The sequence below is a fragment of the Prionailurus bengalensis genome, chromosome A2 (genome assembly GCF_016509475.1).
Source record: "Prionailurus bengalensis isolate Pbe53 chromosome A2, Fcat_Pben_1.1_paternal_pri, whole genome shotgun sequence".
Taxonomy (NCBI): domain Eukaryota; kingdom Metazoa; phylum Chordata; class Mammalia; order Carnivora; family Felidae; genus Prionailurus; species Prionailurus bengalensis.
The window spans coordinates 157,276,685-157,297,372 of NC_057348.1; the positions used below are offsets into that span (position 1 = coordinate 157,276,685).

At 38.7% G+C, this 20,688-nt stretch overlaps 2 protein-coding genes across 2 annotated transcripts; both read left to right on the forward strand.

The window, feature by feature from the left end:
- The first annotated feature begins 1,160 nt into the window (after nucleotides 1-1,160).
- LOC122486507 (olfactory receptor 2A25-like) lies at nucleotides 1,161-2,093 on the forward strand. The gene has a single exon (XM_043585881.1). It carries the CDS (start codon nucleotides 1,161-1,163, stop codon nucleotides 2,091-2,093), a length of 933 nt encoding a protein of 310 aa, XP_043441816.1.
- Nucleotides 2,094-12,360: 10,267 nt separating this feature from the next.
- Nucleotides 12,361-13,293, forward strand: LOC122486508 (olfactory receptor 2A12-like). The gene has a single exon (XM_043585882.1). The coding sequence runs from the start codon at nucleotides 12,361-12,363 to the stop codon at nucleotides 13,291-13,293; it is 933 nt and encodes a 310-aa protein (XP_043441817.1).
- The last annotated feature ends 7,395 nt before the right edge of the window (nucleotides 13,294-20,688 follow it).

Here is a 20,688-nt window from a genome sequence, read left to right on the forward strand (position 1 = left end):
CCTGATGTGGGGTCATGAAACTGTGAGATCATGACCTGAGCTGAAATTAAGAGTCAGACACTGAACTGACTGAGCCACCCAGGAATGCCCTAACCAAAATTCTTACTAAATAATGGAATAGAATAATATAGAAAACACACTGCACGTAATAAGGACTCAAGAGTCCTTAAATTAGTGTAGGAAATAGATAGGTAGGTAGATAGATACAGAATGTAAATATACCATAGAGTATAAGAGGGGTGGTGGGGTAACATCCTGATGATGAGATAGCACAATCAGAATAGAACATTGTGGGTACAAGAGTCAAAAGACAAAGGTCTCCATTTGAAACCTGGCCAGAGTTGTTGCAAACAGCCTGCCATTCTCTCACTTTGTTCAAGATTATACTGTCAGTGAAGATCACAAGGCTAACAAATAATTTATATATTGAAGGCAAAAACTCATGAGAAAACCTGATGGAAGCTTTTCTGACATTCACTTTATCCTTCTTCCCATCCTCATATTCTAGATATGTTCTAGCTAAGAGACATCAGTACAAATTCACACGTATGGAGATATGCATACTGCAATCTGAGAATATGCATGGGCAAACCTCTGATAGAATCATTCCAAACTGAGGAAAGTACCCGCTCCTATGAAGACCACTTAAGTATTAACATTTGAACCGTGATGAAAGTTGGTTTGGAAAGAAACATAAGATTTACTGAATACTATTAATTTTTTTAAACATTTATTTGTTATTGAGAGACAGAGAGACACAGAGCATGAGCAGGGGAGGGCCGGAGAGAGGGGGAGATGCAGAATCTGAAGCAGGCTACAGGTTCTGAGCTGTTAGCACAGAGCCCGACACAGGGCTCGAACCCACAAACTGTGAGATCATGACCTGAGCCGAAGCCGGTCACTTAACCAACTGAGCCACCCAGGCATCCCAGATTTACTGAATATTTTAACAGAATATTAGCATTTAGCTTATTGAAGTGAAAAAATTTCCTTCTGTTTCATTTGGAATGCATAATTTTCACTTAGTAAGTAACTGATAGGACAAAAGCATCCTTGAAGATATTTTCTTAGGAAATAAACAACGACAAACACAGATCCATCATGTTTAAACCCTTCCCTCAGGCATTCAGGCTTGGTGAGCCCCACTGTCTCACACAGAAATGGGGAGAAATAAGACCTCTGTCACAGAGTTCATCCTACTGGGATTTCCTCTCAACTCAAGGATTCAGATGCTTCTCTTTGGGCTCTTCTCCCTGTTCTATGCCTTCACCCTGCTGGGGAACGGGCTCATCCTGAGACTCATCTGGCTGGACTCCAGACTGCACACCCCCATGTACTTCTTCCTCTCCCACCTGGCCATCGTTGACATAGCCTATGCCTGCAACACGGTGCCCCAGATGCTGGTAAACCTCATGAATTCAGACAAGCCCATCTCCTTTGCTGGCTGCATGACACAAACCTTTCTTTTCTTGAGTTTTGCTCATACTGAATGTTTTCTCCTGGTGGTGATGTCCTATGATCGGTATGTGGCCATCTGCCACCCGCTCCGATATTCTGTCATCATGAGCTGGAGAGTCTGCATCACCCTGGCGTTGACTTCCTGGATTTTAGGAGTTCTCCTAGCCCTAGTACATCTAGTGTTACTCATACCATTGCCCTTCTGTGGACCCCAGAAAGTTAACCACTTTTTTTGTGAAATTATAGCTGTCCTCAAACTTGCCTGTGCAGATACCCACATTAATGAGACTATGGTTTTGGCTGGGGCAGTATCTGTGTTGGTAGGACCATTCTCCTCCATTGTGATATCTTACATTTATATTTTATGTGCCATCCTAAAGATTCAATCAGGGGAGGGGCGCCAGAAAGCCTTCTCCACCTGTTCATCCCACCTCTGTGTGGTTGGACTCTTTTATGGCACAGCCATTATAATGTATGTTGGGCCCCGTAATGGGAACCCCAAGGAGCAGAAGAAATATCTCCTCCTGTTCCACAGCCTTTTCAATCCCATGCTCAATCCTCTGATCTATAGTCTGAGGAACAAAGAAGTCAAAGCTGCTCTGAAGAGGATGCTTGAAAAAGAGCGAACTTCATGAAAATCTGTAGAATAATAAAATAACTGAGTTTAAAGGGACCCGAGAAATCACCTCATCCAATATTTACCAGGATTCATAAACATGCTCAAGGGCATCCTTTTCATCTTCACACTTTCCTAGCTCCCAAGAAAGCTCATTCTACTTTCCTCCCTCTGGCATTGCAAGTCAATGCTACACAAGAAAATGAAAATAACTTCTGACCAGCTGAATAGTGGACATACTTGTAATATAATTATATTAAATATTCTGAATGAATGGAAATAAATTTGTATATTTTTCTGCCATCAGGACTCAGAGACAACATTTTATAAAATAAAGGAAGGTATTGGCAGAATGTTTAAGATACAGCAATTAGCAGAGATTGATATATAGTAATTTCAATATTTGAAATCCAGCAGTTGTCTACTCTTTCAAAAATAGTTCTGCAATTAAAATACAATTCCTGTATAAATTCCCATGATAGTAATGCTTTCTAAGGCATAATCAATTTAAGTTAGGAAGAGCATGAGCCATGGCTTCATGGGATAGAGAATGAAAAATATAACTGTGACGCCACGACCAACAAGAAAAACCAAAAGATGTCTGGCTAGTAAATATAAGGACACGGTAAGAACTTGGGCAGTATAATCCTGAACCATATTCCAAAAGTTATGGTTATTCTGAAAGATCAAGTCAGGTACTTGGGAAGCAAATGCTATGCAAGTTGGTTTGTGGCCCTTAATCATACATACCATGTGGTAAGGTTTCATTGTCTGACAAGCAAGTAATTAGCTGTCTTGGACTGAGTTGTGTTCACTCAAAATTAATATGTTGAAGTCATGGCATTGTAATACCTCAAAGGGGGATGTTTTGGAGATCTGGTTTTATGGAGGTAATTATATCAGTGTGAGGTGTTTAAAGTAAGCCCATCCCAACAGAGCTGATGTCCTTATACGAAGAGATTAGGACACAGATATAAGCATGTGAAGACACAGGAGAAGACTGCCATCTACAAGCCAAGAAGAGAGACCTTGGCAGGAATCAACCCTGTCCACACTGAAATCTCAGACTACTCACCCTCTAGAACTGTGAGAAAATAAACTTCTATTGTTTATGCAGACCAGTGTGTGATAGTTTAATATGGCAGCCCTAGAAAACTAATATATTATCTCAGAGGTAGAACAGAGAATCAAATGAATATAATTAGCAGACGGCCAAATGTTGTTAAGTACAAGTCAGTTACCAAAGATAACATTTAAGCAGCTACTGGAAAATTCTCCGCTATGGGGAAAAAATGACAAATAGAGAGTTTATTTCAAGTCTGGAAAGTAAAATCTTTTTTCTTAATTGTAAAAGTCTTTTATTGAGGTCTTTGGAAAAAATAAATCTATAGTATCATTGTATGAAAGTAATATTAGATATTTTCAGGTTAATTTTCACTTAGTGAAAGCACAATGATCACAGGAAAATTATTTATAAATTTGCCCAAGCAATGCATTTTTATGAGACTCTCTGAGAATCATATAAGCAAAATTTATCTTAAAAATTAATTAAAGCTGTGTGAAAATAAATACGATTATGGACAATATGGATATATGTGATCATATATATATATGTTAACATAGTATTAATATATATACTTATTTATATATATTCCTTCAAAAAATATAAGCACTGGTCAACAGAAATAATGTAGCAAGGATCTCCAAAAATCTTCTGCTCCATAAAGAAAAAAGTACTCTGACAAATTGGTATAAATTGACTGTTTAAGAACTCTGGGGGGAAAAAAGAGGCAACAATCTGGGGAGTGTTCATGCAAGAAACACTGCTGACCTTGTTAATAACAGTGAGTTTTGGGATGGTTCAACTTGCTGTGTTTCCATCACTTTCTCCCCAGCTCTGCAGAATCCTCGAAAAGCAACAGCCCTACACTCATAGTGGAAATCAGCATCTCTGCAGCCTCTGGAGAGGGAGAATAAGGTTTAAGCAATATAAGAGCAAAGAAGTAAATAAATCTGTAGTATCATTCTACAAAACTAATTTTGGGTTAATTTTCACTTTATGAAAGCATGATGATCACAGGAAGGTTATTTATAAACCATTGAAATTAAGTTGATTTAACCTAAACCATATTATTATAAATTAAAATGCTGATCATAAGCCCAAGGGGCAGCCACTAAGAAAATAACTCAAAAAATATACAGTGCACTACAAAATATTTAACAAAAAGGGGCCAGTAATGAAGGAATGAACAGAGGAACAAAACATCATAACACCTAATATGATAGCAAATAGCAGTTAAAGTATAAATGGTAATGTTAGGATTAGAATTTAGGCAGACCATGAATCCTGTACTCTTAAACTCTAATCCAAATTGTAGAATTAAGACTAAATTTTGTCAACCTCTGAGAATACAATGAGCACTTTACATGTTTAATTAGCAATGTAAAAATATATATAAAGTAATATTGATCACCAAAGAGAGGGAAGAGAAGAGAGAAAGAGAACAGAAGGGATAAGTATATAGAAGTGCATTTTTAAACGTATTCTATGAAACAGTGTCTACAGAAAGCAGGCACTCTCAACGACAGAGAGAAGGCATGAGAGGGAAGCTTACAACTGGAGTCTTGTCAGTGCCTCTAATGATGATGGATTTACTCTCTTGAGATAGGAGGTCAGTGGGCACTGCTGATTCACACGGATGTGTACTAGGCAAACATCCAGTCCAGAACACTGTATTTGGGAAGAGGCCTGGCAGGACATTTTAATTTAAGTGTTATCAGCATGTAAAATCCTTGGGACCAAGGAGGCCCCATAGAAAGTGGTCAGAAAATAGATAAAAAGAACAAACCTTGAAAAATGCCAGTGTTCATGGACATGGGAAATGAAGAGAAACCAGCCAAGGAGACAGAGAAGGAAGAGCCAGAAAAGTAGGAGGACCACTGGTTGGGGTGGGAGGAGGCAGAATATCATGACAGTCAAGAGAAAGGAGTGTTTCAAAGAGGGAGCAATGGACTGTGTTAAATGCTGCTGGCAGGTCAAGTCAGATAAGGATAGAGAACCGGTCATTGGGTTTAGCAAAGTCAGGATGGTTGACTGCTTGGTGAGAAAAACGGTCTCACATTTGACTAGATATGTTTAAAGGAATAGGAGCAAAGGCATTTGAGACAAATGGTGGGAGAACAGTTCTTGAGTAGGCGGGAGGGCTGGATTCCTGGCATAAGTGGCAGACTGTCCTTCATGACGGACAACCCAGTGACTTCGCAGTAACAGACGAGGAGTTGGGAATAAGTGCAGGTCCAGGAACTCCGTCAATGTGTTAGTTAGGGTTGTGCAAGTTCCTGTTTGATTCTTCTGTGTCCTCAGTCACTGTCAGTCAGTAGCTGGGACTGTGGGTGGGAGAACTCATGGGAGGCTTAAAGAGAGAAAATATGGGGGAAAAATCACCTGGCGAGGAGACTAGAGAAACAGGAAACAGGAAGCGCTCTGGTAGCATCAAGGGTCAAATTGATGTGAATATTCATGAATTTAAAGGGGTCTGAGTCGTCTGGGTTTTGTGTTTTCCTCCAGATGTGTGGAGGTGGACAGAGACATTCATTGTTGAAATTCAGTCTAACACCTAAAGGCTTAGCACAGAGACACTAAAATTACCTCCCTAAAGTTGTGATAGAAAAATAAATGTTAAAAAAAGGAAGAAATATTTAGAGAGTGGCTTGTAATCAAAGGAAGACAAGAAAACACGGAGGGAATAAGGTTCAATCTCTGTGAGTTTCCATGTAAAACTAAGTATTTGCAATGGGAATTTTTTATAATTCACTTTACAGTAACACTATTCAGCAAAGATTGTTCACTCCCTGGGGAGGATCTAGTCCTTTGACTATAGGTGCTTCTTTAACAAGCCCCCTGGGGGTGGGGGGCACACTTACACCGTAACATTTAAACCATTCCAAAAGGGGACATGGAACCAGGCACACTTGAAGATCAAGTCCCTAAGACGTCCAAATACTTGAGGCTTGTACTGTGTGACGTAAGCCATGAAATATGACTTGTGTCTGCTACATTTCAGGCCAAGGTCCTCCTGAGTAGGATCACTCATGCCATTCTCCCTGAGTTCTCACTTTTCTGCATAAATAGGTGCACGCACACATACCCACACGGATGACAAAGCTGGAGAACTCTGGGCAGGTTTTACACTAGTCTGTAGGGAAGACAATGTGTGAAGACGCTTTGTAATGTGTTCCCTGGATGCACAGGTATGCCTCTGTGAATTGGGGTGGTTGTAGGTGATCAGAGTACAACGCCCTCATATCCAGATGTGTCTTGAACACTCCTGAGTACTGTCCTCTTGGTCAAGGTAGAAAGGATATCTGTGTCTCCTCATCCACCAAACCCGCTCCAGGGACTTGGCAACTCATTCCCCCATCTCTGTGAGTTTTCCTGTACATTCAAGCCCAGTTTAAGAGATACACCAGAAATAGCATTCCCCTTTGTACAAATCATTATATATAAAGCTGGTTGATGGTTAACACAAGAGCAAGCCAGAAGGCTGGCAGAAATCGTCAGGTTTAAAAAGAAGGAACAGTCTCCTCTGTGAAGACCTCTTTCTCCCACTATGTTGTGGGGTGGGGGGTGTCCTCACAGTATCACCTGGCATTCATGCTGTCACAATCCCTCCCCAGTCACACCTATGGGAACTCACACCTGGTGGAATTAGATGTCTGTGACTCATGTTATCAAACAGAAAGGAGCCTAAGAAGGATCTAATCCTTTAGCCTCCTTTTATAATTGGAGAAGATGAAGCCAGAGATCTTCTGCAATTTTCCTTGACCTGTCATTTCTTCCCCCACTGAACTACCTGCTCCTACTACAGCTTAGAGATATTTTCCAACCAGGAAAGTGAGAACACTGGGGCTTCTTTTATAAGCCTCCCAGGAGGGAGGTGTTGATCAGTGTCAGGGACACATCCTATACCTATTGGACAAAGTTCCATTATTATTTTTTCTTTATCAGTGAAGCTGGGAGAGGTGCCTGATTCGCTTATTCTTATTTGGTGTTCCAGGCTTACTGTTCAGGGATGGGAGTCCTCATCCTAGGGAAACTCTTTGTCAGATCCTAGAATGGAATTATGTGACCACTATTGTCACTTAGTAAAGTTTAGAGGAAAGTACAGCTGATGGGAATGTGGTAAAAGCCACTACTACTAAACGATTTCACCTCTGTTCTATGTCTGGCACCATGTTCAGTGACAACATTTGCTTTATAAAATTTAAAGAATTTAAATGAGCTCTTTATTAAGTCACTTTTGAGAATTGCTTCTTTTTTAATTTTTAAAGTTTATTTTTATTTTTATTTTTTGTGAGAGTGCACATGTGAGCTGGGGAGAAGGGCAGAGGGAGAGAGATAGAGAAACAATCTTAAGCAGACTCTACACTCAGTGTGCAGCCCAACACAGGGCTGGATCCCATACCTTGGGATCATGACCTCAGCCAAAGTCAACACTCGGACATTCAACCAACTGAGCCACCCAAGGGTCCCAAAAAGTGTTTAAAAAAAAAAACAAAGCAAAAATGTGTTGTTCTTAAATTTTAAAAATGCAAAAAGAAAAAAAAAAGTAAGAGAATCCACATCAGTGTGTTTAATATTGTAATGAGAAAATCTTTTCTTTGGATTCTGTGTAAGAAATATCTGCAGCTCTAAAATCCTCTAATTTGTATTCTGGCAAGTTTGTTCTCCCCTTTCACATTTAGATCTAAAACCTACCTGGAGTTTATTTTGTGTATTAGGTGTAGTAGGGGCCATGTTTTTTTTTTTTTAATTTTTTTTTCAACGTTTATTTATTTTGGGGACAGAGAGAGACATAGCATGAACGGGGGAGGGGCAGAGAGAGAGGGAGACACAGAATTGGAAACAGGCTCCAGGCTCTGAGCCATCAGCCCAGAGCCCTACGCGGGGCTGGAACTCACGGACCTCGAGATCGTGACCTGGCTGAAGTCGGACGCTTAACCGACTGCGCCACCCAGGTGCCCCTAGGGGCCATGTTTTAATTTTGTTCCACATAGATAGTTAACTGACCTGGCATCATGTATCACAAATACCAGTGCCACCTTTGCTGTAGATCATGTGAGTGCACTTGAATGTGCATGCATGAGTGTGTGCGTGTTTCCGAATTTCTGAGTCAATCAAGTTGTTCCATTGATCTGTTTTGCCCAATACCACATTGACTTAATCACTGTGACTTTGTGATAAGTATTGGTAGTTGATGGACTAACTCCTTTTACCTCATTCTTCCTTCTCAAGATTCCCATGGCTATCCTTGACCTTTTGCATTTTCATATAACATTTACAATAAGATTATTAATTTCCACATGTAAAAAAAACCTGCTGGGATTCCGATTTGAATTTCATTGAAAGTATAGATCAGTTTGGAGAGATTTGGAACTTTACAAATTTTCCAATCTATAAACACACACACACACACACACACACACATCCTTCATTTTGTGCATTGACCTTGAATTCAGAGTTTTACAAAATCACTCATTGATTTCAATAATTTATCTATAAATTTTTAAAATGTTCTACATACATAATTGTGTTTTTGTGAATAATGACATTTTATATTCTCCATTTTAATTCTTATGCCCTTTGTTTTTTCTTTTCTGCTTTATTTCTGGCTAGTTATAGAGTCAGTGCTAACTAGACATTAGTGTAAGTGGAGCACAGTAAGCTTGTTTCCTAACTCCGAGAAAAAGCTTTTACTATTTCATTAATTAGGTATAATACTTCTATAGGTTTTGTAAATACTCTCTCTCAGATTAAGGTCCTTTTCTTTTTATTACTTATTTTTTGAGAAGGGGGGAGAAGGGGCAGAGAGAGGGAAAGAGAATCCCAAGCAGGTTCTGTGCTGTCAGCACCGAGCCCCATGTGGGCCTTGATCTCACAAACTGTGAGATTATGACCTGAGCTGAAATCGAGTCAGATGCTTAACTGACTGAGCCGCCCAGATTCCCCTAAAGTTCTTTTCTATTTGAAGTTTGCTAAGTCTATTTTTAGGAAATGGGTCCTGAATTTTATCTTGTTGGTGGATTTTTTTCCCCAATTAGTATTGTACAGTATCTCCTCTGTGCCAATAAATGCTTTGGAATGATATTATGTGGTTATGTGGCCAAGAACTTGTTTTCTCATTTCTTTTTTTCTCTTTTTCCCCTTTTTTTCACTTAATTTTTTAGCCTTTGTGTATGTTTGTGTGTGAGAGAGAGACAGAGAGACACAGAGAGAGTTTGATTTATGTTTGAGTGATTTAGGTATGATTCTTGAAGGGTTTTGTAACTTGTTTTTCTGATTTCCATCTAATATGATTAACTGTGTCTTTTAGTGACTTATATTTACATGTAATGTGATAATATATATATACATTGATTAATGCCAGCTTATTTTGTGTGTTCGATCAAAATTTTATTTGTTTCTTTCTCTTTTTTTCCCTTCTGCCTGCTGCTGGATTGATAATGTTTTTAATCTATTTTATTTGCCTTATAATTTTGGAAACTGTACATTTTATGTCTGTTTTTGATGATTTTCATTAATTGGTAATATCCAAATTTAATAAATTATTCTAAAAAATTTAAAGTCACTGGGGTTTCAATTCTTATCAAGAATCTCAGCACTTGCCACTTATCAAACATCCCTTCCTTGTTTACTTAGTATTTTTAAAAGATTTCATCTCACCTCTTCAAAATACCAAAATATTTATTTTATAATCCACAGGCTATAAAATTTACCAGCATAATTTTTCAAGTGCTGTGTCAATATTGTTTGTGTATTTTGATTTACCTCTAGTTCGCTTTTATTCTTCCTGAGGAATATACTTTAATAGTATACTAGGAAGGATCTGTAGGTATCAATACCCTTCTTATTTGTATATCCAATAATGCATCACTTTGCTCTCATTCATTCAAGAGAGTTCTTGAAGATACAAAATTTTGGAACATCAGCCTAGCTCTTTGGCACATTAAAGGCAGTAGCTTATGTCTTCAGACCCTTTTCTGCCGTCAGCGGCCATTGAATTGTCCTTCCTATGTATTTCATTGTTTCTACCTTTGGTAACTCTTAGTACTTCCTCTTAATCCTGGAAAAAGTAAATGATAAAGCAGTCTAACAAAAGTTGCTGAAGACACAAATGAAATTATTGCTGCTATGACAAAATCATGAAACCTATGAATGAAATAAAAAGAGCACTATAATGAATCAAGAACAATGTGTATGGTAAGAATCACCTTTAAAGTCTTAGGAAGGAAAAGTAAAGTCATTTAAATTTTTAAAAAATTAGGTAGATGGGATAAATGTTAACCTGGTGTCAGTCATAGAGTAAACTACAATTAGGGTATAGTTATGAAAAAGTCTATCACATGGTGAAGAGAAAAAGAAAAACAATCTGAAAGGATTTTGGAAGGGACATAAGTTGATCGACTACACATCGATTGAATAAAAGACCCACAGGGTCTAGATACAGTGAAATGTAGGCGATGGAGGAAAGACGACAGTTGGAGAGATAATTGTTAAGAACTTCCAATCACTGGGAATTTTTATTTATCCTATTCTGTTATCAGAATACATTTTTTTATCTGAAGATTCACATATTCTTCAGTAATGAAAAACACCTCATTTTGCTTGACTGAACATTTAATTTTTGCACTCCTTAAGTGGAATGCATTTTTTTTTTATCATTTAAGGATTTAGGTCTATTTTGAATTTTTGAGTTCTATTTTGAGTTGATTTCGTGAAATCACTTCAAGTATTATATCTTCACTGTTCTCTCCATTCTTTTGCTCTGGAAACTTTATCACATCTAAGTTTAGCTGCTCAGTCGATTAATCATGTCTCAAGACTGCACCTTCAAAATGGTACCCCTTTGTTTGTCTGTATTAACATCTGGGAGGGTTCTTAAATGTGACCTTCCAATGCACTATTTCTCTCTTTAATGTGAGGTCTGGAAATGATCTTCCTTATTGGTTACAAAATGATGTGGCATCATGTCTTATTTCAAATGTGTGTGCTTGATTCATTTTATACACTTTTTTATGGCTACCTTATTCATTTTTCTTAATTTATCAAGCATTTTAGTAATTGTTATGCCTTTATTAATTTATTGGAGCATCCTAACCATTCTTGGAGTCTTTGGGAGATTGTGCCATAGCTTTATTAAATCTTGAGTGAATTCCAAGTTCCAAATGTTTACTTTGTTTTTCCTATTTAGCAGGACTTATTTTTCCCAAAATAAGTGTTTAGGCACACCTGCTGAGTGAAAGATTTTTTTTTAGCATGCTTTTTTGCTTTTTCCACCTTTTCTTTCTCTCTGTCTTGTAATTTTGAATTTTTGTTATTCTTCACCCCAGCTCCATGAGCCCTGCATATACAATATATAAAATGTAATACATAATATAATAGTGTCTCAGGCTCTGGTGATCTAATGAGAGACCCAGGAAGCATATTGTCTTCTTTGTAGTCACCTTATCCAGCAGCCCAATAGCTGTTTTAAACTTCTTTTTATATCCAAGCCCTTAGGATTGAGCGATTATATTAGTATATTCCATCTCCCAAAACTTGCCTTGACTCTGTAAAAGCTGAGTTCCGGGTGTAACTTTCTGCCTTCACACTTGGAGCATACATGTTTCTGATTCATTTCTGGTATTGTGGGAATGACCTCATTTTAAACTCTGGATATCTGTTTGGGGGGTTGTATTTTATATTTTGATTTCTCATCTTCATGTGTTTGAAGTAGAGGAAGGCTGAGGAACCCCTCTTGAGCACAGGTCTTTCTTCTTAACTAAATATACAACCAATAGTGTAAATGCAATGATAACATTGTTAGTGTCAGTTATTATTGTTAATAGTATTTCTGGGAGAAAATAGAAATTAGTGGAAGTAGAGGTAAATGGAAGAGAATCTGACTCTATCTCCTTATTAGCTGTAGCTGATTATTGCTTACAGTGAATTTCAAGAAATGACATTTCTTCTATTTGTTAAACAGTAGCCAGAGACTCCAATTTTTATGTGAAGCCTACTAATTTTTAATATCGGTAAATAAATATCGGTGTTAAATGTCTCCAAAAGCCAAATGGACAGGTCAACACCACAGACTTTGGACTGGATTGAATCCATGAATTACTGATTTGTGGCCCCTGCATAAATTCTCACTCTGTATGAACAGATCATTCCTTTCTCCTTTTCTACCCCTCAGCTCCAAAACTCCTATCCTACGTGTGGCATTGTGTCTGTGTGTCAAAAGAACATGGGAAGCAATCAGACATGGATCACAGAAGTCATCCTGCTGGGATTCCAGGTTGACCCCAAACTTGAACTTTTCCTCTTTGGGTTCTTCTTGCTATTCTATAGCCTCACGCTGATGGGAAATGGGATGGTCCTGGGGCTCATCTGCTGGGATTCTACACTGCACACCCCCATGTACTTCTTCCTCTCAAACCTGGCCATTGTCGACATGTCCTATGCCTCAAGCATTGTCCCCAAGATGCTGGCAAATCTTACAATGCAGAAGAAAACCATCTCCTTTGCTCCATGCCTACTTCAGACTTTTTTGTATTTGGCACTTGCTGTCACAGAGTGTACGAGTTTGGTGGTAATGTCCTATGATAGGTATGTGGCCATCTGTCACCCCCTACATTACGCTGTCATCATGAGCTGGAGAGTGTGCACTATCCTGGCTGCCACTTGCTGGATATTCAGCTTCCTCTTGGCTCTGGTCCATATTACTCTCATCCTGAGGTTGCCCTTTTGTGGGCCACAAACAATTGATCACTTTTTCTGTCAAATCATGTCCGTATTCAAATTGGCCTGTGCTGACACTAGACTCAACCAAACTGTTCTCTTTGTGGGCTCTGTGTTTGTTTTAGTCGGGCCCCTCTGCCTGGTGCTGGTGTCCTACACGTGCATCCTGTTCGCCATCCTGAGGATCCAGTCCTCGGAGAGCCAAAGAAAGGCCTTCTCCACCTGCTCCTCCCACCTCTGCGTGGTGGGGCTCTTCTTTGGAAGTGCCATTGTCATGTACGTGGCCCCCAAATCCCGCCATTCTCAAGAACAAAGAAAGATACTATCATTGTTTTACAGCCTTTTCAACCCTATGCTAAACCCACTGATCTACAGCCTGAGGAATGCTGAGGTGAAGGGTGCCCTGAGGAGATTTCTGAGGAAGAAGACATCAGTGTGAGAGAAGGTTTGGAGTATTCCAAGCCTGTGAGTTTTCCTCATGGTTCTGGGTCCTTGAATGCCCTTCTGAGTCCCTTAATTTAACAAACTCAGTAGTCTTTATCTTTGGATTTCTTATAAAATGAGAATATAAATACTCTAACCATTTAAGCCATTAATACAAAACCTGAGATAAACATTATGAAACAGAAAATTGTCTAATCCTATTCATGAACAGAGATGCAAATATCTTAAAGAAAATATTAGTAAAATAAGTCCACAAAATAATATTACATTTTGATAAAGTTTTTATCTTCCAAATGCAAGAATTGCCTAACATTAAAACAATGAAAATAATTCACCGCATTAAAAAGATATATATCAGTAGATCCAAGAAAGTGTTTGACAAAATTCAACATCAATTCATGATAAAAGTCTTTAAACCTAGTATAACAGTAAGTATTCCTAAGAGGATCTACCAAAAAACAAAAGAACACATATAATAGATATCATTCTTACTGCTGAAATGCTAGCACCTTTCCCTGTAAGATAAAAAATAAGATAAAGATGTAGACTATCACCACTTGCTTTCTGTGCTTTAACCTTTTTACTAGAGACCCTAACTGGCACAGTTAGACAAAAAGGAGAAATACATGTGCACACACACACACTTGCAAAGGAATAAACAGACTGTGATTATATACAAATGGCATGATTATAGATGTAGGAAATACAAAGAAATCTTTTGGTATATTATTAAAATTATAAGAAACTTTAGCAAAGCAGCTTGATACAAAATCAATACAATGATCAATTACATTAAAAAAATTTTTTTAACGTTTATTTCTGAGACAGAGCATGAGTGGGGGAGGGGCAGAGAGAGAGGGAGACACAGAATCCGAAGCAGGGTCCAGGCTCTGAGCTGTCAGCACAGAGCCCAACACGGGGCTCAAACTCACAGACTGTGAGATCATGACCTGAGCCGAAGTCAGACGCTCAACCGACTGAGCCACTTAGGCGCCCCTCAATTACATTTTTTATATAACAACAAATAATTGAAATGAAATTTTGCAAAATGCTAGTGAGACTATAGGACTTCATTTTAAAACTCTTAGGAATAAATTTAACAAACTATGTACAAAAAACTATAAAGACAAAATTAGAAAACTTTATTGAGTTCCAATAGTAACTTGCGGTGCCTGGGTGGCTCAGCTGGTAAATACACAGGTAAACAACATGAAATATGCCAACTTCTTGGACTGGGAAACATAATATTATAAAGATCCAATCTCCTCAAATTGATTAATATATTTAATGTAGTCCTAATCAATATCCTACAATATTTCAGTGGTGTGGGTATGTGCAGAATTTCACAAGCTGATTCTAAAATGCAAAGGGCCAAGGCTAGTCCAAGTACTATTTAAAAAGATAAAGAATGAGGTGAGAGTATTTAATTTTTCCGTGTGCCATAAAGCGCCGGTAAATAAGACAACGTGCTGCTCTTCCAGGCACTGACCAATAAATAAACTGAACAGTGTATGAAGCACAGAAGCAAGATTCATCCCTTTATAAAATGACACCTGCTATACTAAAGATGTGCCATGGCAGTTCAGTGGGGGAAAGGAAGGGCTTTGCAGTAAAGAGAGCCGGCACACTTAAGGAACCATGTAGATACTCAAAGGGCAAAAAAACCTCAATTCCTAGTGTTTTCAAGACCTAAGTGTCAAACATGAACTATACATAGAGCTTTTAAAAGATAAGAAGGGGAAGGATTTTTAAAATAACATACAAAATTGTTAGTCACAAAAGAAAACATTGATGAATTTGACTAGATTAAAATTAAGAATGTCTATCAATCAATAAAGGGTGTAAAAAGAGTGGAAAGACAAGATGTGGAGTCCTCTTCTACCTGTTCTTCTAATTTATTGGGTCTCAGACATTACCTCCTCAAAGACCAGCATATTTCAGAGTCACACGTGTCTGGAACAGGTGATTTTCTATCATATCACTCCAGTTTATCTTTGTACCCAAATCACTTTTTACAAAATAAACAGACCTTAGGAATAAGGGTAAAATGGAGATTTTTCTCTTTCCTGTCCACCTGGTAGATGAGCCATTTTCAGATGTTTTGGGTGGGAGAGTTTTCTGACATATAATTACTCCCTCTCAGCAGATTTTTCCTTGTATTTCGTTGGCCAATATTGAGCCAAATGGTGATCTCTAAATAGTCACTGACAAAGAGGATGAAATTGAGAACTTGGCTTAGATCCATTATGGTTTAATCAGTGAGACCCACTTTCTCTGATAAGTTTACTATCTAATACCTCAAGAATATCAGTACTAGCTCAGGAAGTGGTAATGGCCATAAGGCAGACAACCAATAGTATCTGCTAAGTGGTTCAAGTTCTGACGCAAGATTTCTGAAATCTTGAGTAGGAAATTGAAGTGTGCTAATCTTCTTATCCTTTAGTATTAGGGATCCAATGGATACTTTCTCACAATAAGGCATAATGTTTAAAAACCTAAAGGCTACAACCTCTAAATATAATGAAAAATTGTTATATCAAAAAGATTGTATTGGGGCGCCTGGGTGGTGCAGTCGGTTGAGCGTCCGACTTCAGCCAGGTCACGATCTCGCGGTCCGTGAGTTCGAGCCCTGCGTCGGGCTCTGGGCTGATGGCTCGGAGCCTGGAGCCTGTTTCCGATTCTGTGTCTCCCTCTCTCTCTGCCCCTCCCCCGTTCATGCTCTGTCTCTCTCTGTCCCAAAAATAAATAAATAAATAAATAAAAAACGTTGAAAAAAAAAGATTGTATTAAGAATCTGATAAGATTAAAAAGGACTCTGAACTAGAATAATCATTTTAGTTACATAGTGGGAACTTAATTTTCTTTCTGCTAGATTTTATACACACACACACACACACACACTCTTAAAAGTAGCATGAGGAATATGAAACAATTTTCATTAAAATGTTATCTATTTATCCTTTCCTCCATTTATCCAAGTACACAGAGATATGTGGGAGTCTACTAACCAAACGTGTGGGTGATATTGTTGTATTTTTCTGAACTGCTTATTTTCATTTGGGGAAAATATTCTTTTTACACAAAATAAAGAATGAAAATACTTTCCTAAAATATCATGTGATTACATTTTGTTAAATTATTCATCTATCTGTCCTATTAGCCCTGAATTTGTTTATTTACTTGAAGAAATCTCTGGGATTTCTTGAGCTATTTAGCCATAATAGTTATTTCAGGGTGCTTTGACCTGGAATAATTTTAGATTTTTTTTCTTTGTACTTTTCAGAATTGCTTTATTTTTTTACATATGGAGCTCATTTCCATTTTGCAACAACAAAAAATCATTTCCCCCCCTAAAAGTTGGTGGAGAGAGAGGTTGGTAAAGAAGCATGGAGACTTTGGGGCAGCTGGGTGGCTCAGTCGATCAAGCGTCCAACTCCAGCTCAGGTCATGATCTCACAGTTGGTGGGGTTGAGCCCCGCATCAGGCTGTCTTCTGTCAGCACAGAGCCTGTCTTGGATCCTCTGTCCCCTTTCTGCCCCTCTCTCACTGGTGCTCTCTCTCTCTCTCTCTTCTCTCAAAAATAAATAAACCTGGGGCACCTGGGTGGCACAGTCGGTTACGTCCGACTTCAGCCAGGTCACGATCTCACGGTCCGTGAATTCGAGCCCCGCGTCAGGCTCTGGGCTGATGGCTCAGAGCCTGGAGCCTGTTTCCGATTCTGTGTCTCCCTCTCTCTCTGCCCCTCCCCCGTTCATGCTCTGTCTCTCTCTGTCCCAAAAATAAATAAAAACGTTGAAAAAAAATTAAAAATAAATAAAAAAATAAATAAACCTTACAAAATATTGAAAAAAAAAAGGAGCATGGAGACTTTTAAGAAAGAGGGTAACATGAGTGTAGCTCTCCTGTTTACCACTAGAATGTGAGCAAGGGGAATACAGATTTTGTCTCCATCAGTTGTATCCCTTAGTGTCTGACACATTACTGGTTTATGATAAACATTTGATTAGGGAAGATAGTAGTGGTCAGCACCCACTCTCCAATCCTGAGCAGGGTGCAATATAGTGTTGTCGCATTGATCAACCCAACCAAGGGGACACAATTTCTGGAAAAATCTGCTGGAAGAAAGAAACAACACCCCCACAGAAGTCCATTTATCCACAGCACATCAGCAGTGTGAACAAGTTTGTATAGAAAACTCTTGGGACACCTGGGTGGCTCAGTCAGTAAAACATCAACTCTTGGTTTCAGCTCAGGTCATGATCTCATGGTTGATGAGTTCAAGCCCTGCATCAGTTCAAGTTCTGTTAGCACTGAGCCTGCTTGGGATTCTCTCTCTCCCTCTCTCTGCCCCTCCTGTGTGCATGCTCTCTCTCTCTCTCTCTCTCTCTCTCCTCTCAAAAATAAATAAATAAACTTTAAAAATTAAAAAAAAAGAAAACTCTTTATTAGTCTAATATTTTCCCTCATCTGATTTCTAAGCAGGAAGTATATAGCAATTAACAGCTTATAGATACAAGTAATAAAGGTGATAGTAACCAATTGCTGTGTTTTTCCCCCCACCTGGACTCTTAGTCCCTCTTCCTAAGGTTTTTTCTATCTTTCAATTCCCATCAGCCACCTCAAATAATATGTCCATCCTTCAGGAGATTTCCATTCTCCTTCTATCTGGACTGGCTCTTGCCTGGCAATACCATCTGCCTTTACCCCATGTTAGATTCCTTAGTTCATTAATCTCATGTCTTCCTCTTTCTCAGTGTAGTCCCCTTGTTTTGATGGAGCACATCCTTAAACAGCTTCATACAGTTAGAGATGTTTATCATGACAGAAGTTGTGGTGAAAACAGTCATCAACACTTCTCATTTCTTATCATCATTTGTACTATTTTATCTTCTTCAAACGCCCCATTGAAATTCTATGTGCAAGGTACAATGAAAAGGAAAGGGAAGGGAAGGGAAGGGAAGGGAACAGACTCATGCCCTCTGCAGGAGGATTTTCTGTCTCAGAGATGGCAAAATATTAACATGATATTTGGGTGCAGCTGTAGGTATTGTATTTGTGATCTGTAAAAACTTCTATCTCTATACTGATCTTTAAAAAAATTTTTTTTAATGTTTTATTTATTTTTAAGACAGAGAGAAACAGAGCATGAGTGGGGATGGGACAGAGAGAGAGGGAGACACAGAATCTGAAGCAAGCTCCAGGCTCTGAGCTGTCAGCACAGAGCCCGACACGGGGCTCGAACTTGAAAACCATGAGATCATGACCTGAGGCAAAGTCGGATGCTCAACCAACCAACTGAGCCACCCAGGCGCCCCTATACTGACCTTCTTTAATAAAGGTCCATCACTAATGATAGAGCCAAGTATACTTTATAATACCTATTCTCACTAAAATATAAAATATTAGTCAATAGAATTATTGATAATAAAAGAAGTCTAAGACTTTTCACAAGGAATGCTTTGGCTTCCTCCACTTCAAAGATTAGAAACAAAATAGTAGAGACAAACTATAAGCTCCTTTGTATCCACAATACACTGTGTTAAATATCATCATACTGTTCAATCAAAAGAAATAAAAGTGGTAACTATACATATTTGAATGAGGATGCACCAACTTGGTTCTATCTGGGTGTTGGTGAGTGAAACGTATTCTTCTGTAACAATCTTGTTTTCCTTGTAAAATACAGGAAATGCAAACAATAAAAATAATAAGGGTGTAAAATTATTTAAGCACAATTTTGAAGGATGTTATAGTAAGTGCTGTTAGTCTTCCAGAGAAGGGAGACCAGTTGGGGTTTGGATAGGTGAAGAGGGCTCCCTGAATGCTTTGAAGGATTGGTATTATGTTTGAAGTGAAATGGACACTACAAGGATAAAATTGACTTGGAACAAGGAATAAGCATTTCAAGGGTGGGAGCGGTCGGGGAGTAGTACTTGAATAAAATTCAGAGTCTGTGTTGAAGAATAAGGAGGTATGTGGAGGGAGGCTCTATCCGACCCAGGTTATTTTAAGAAAAGAAATAACTCCAATATGCCTCGCCTCCATATATATATATATTTTTTTCCCTGTCCAATAGATTAAATACATTACCTTTATTTTGAAGTGCCTTTTCTACCACAGTTTAAGAACTGAAACTTTAGATAGACCCTCTGGAAGTTAGAAGTGGAAGGACTTTCTTATCATCAAACATCACTTAGTGCACGAGAGAGGGTGAGAGAGAGAGATTGAGAGAGAGAAATTCATTTTAACTGTAAGTCTTAACTCAGGATGAAGAAGCAAAATGTGGTCCAGAAATCTCAAGAAGTTTGAAATGGAGGATAAACTTCAGAAAATTAAGGGAGAGGGGCACCTGGGTGGTTCAGTCAGTTAAGCGTCTGACTTCAACTCGGGTCGTGATCTCACAGTTCGTGGGTTCAAGCTCCGCGTTGGGCTCTGAGCTGATAACTCCGAGCCTGGAGCCTGCTTCGTGGATTCTATGCCTCCCTCTCTCTCTCTCTGCCTCTCTCCCGCTCATGCTCTGTCTCAAAAATTAAAAATAAACATTAAAAATGTCTTTACAAAAAGAAAATTAAGGGAGAAATATATCTAAACTGCCAAGTCAAAAATACTTGTAAGTCAGAAATGTTCAGTGATTATCTGGCAATAACATTCCTCTATTAGGAGAAATCTATTTCTCCGAGATGATGTCTTAACAGGACCCATGGGACCCCTACCATGAAAGATCAAGCGATCACAGCCTCTCTTCTACAAACAGAAAGAATTCCAGTGTGGGGAAATTTTAAGGCTGGTAAAATACATATTGAGAGAAATTAATTTATGACATGATCTTGAATTTTTTTATTTTCTGTGCCAGGGTCTTGCATAGTTTAGAGACATCCTGACCTCACCCAATCCCAAGCAAACACAAAAACACACACACAAATCCCAAACAAATGCACATAAAAATTCCCAAGGGACATCGAGAGAGTAAAATGAATACACGTGGGAAATCTGTTTAGTGGTTCGCCTGCCGAAAGAAAAGTAGCAAACTTTAAATCTCCCTGAGGAGAATGGGAGTGGATGGAATGCTATGTGGTTCTGTCCCTGGAATCATTATCTGTGTCTGCAGGGAGGGAGCTGGGTTCAAATTACGACAGAAGAAAGCCCTTGCTTGCGGAAGCAGATCTATCATCAGGTTCCACCAAGAGAACCGTGTCTATGGGCTTCACCTCCCGATGAGACCCCTTTTGCACAGGAGAGTTAATTTCGGTCCTTCCCTGTGCGGTTTCTTTTAAACCCAAGGCTATGTTTGAAGAAAAGAACACAGATTATACCACTGTAAGTAAATGTGGTTCATTAGCCCCTAGAAGGGGTTTGCAGGTGGGATATGGGGAAAGGGGGTAGGAATGAA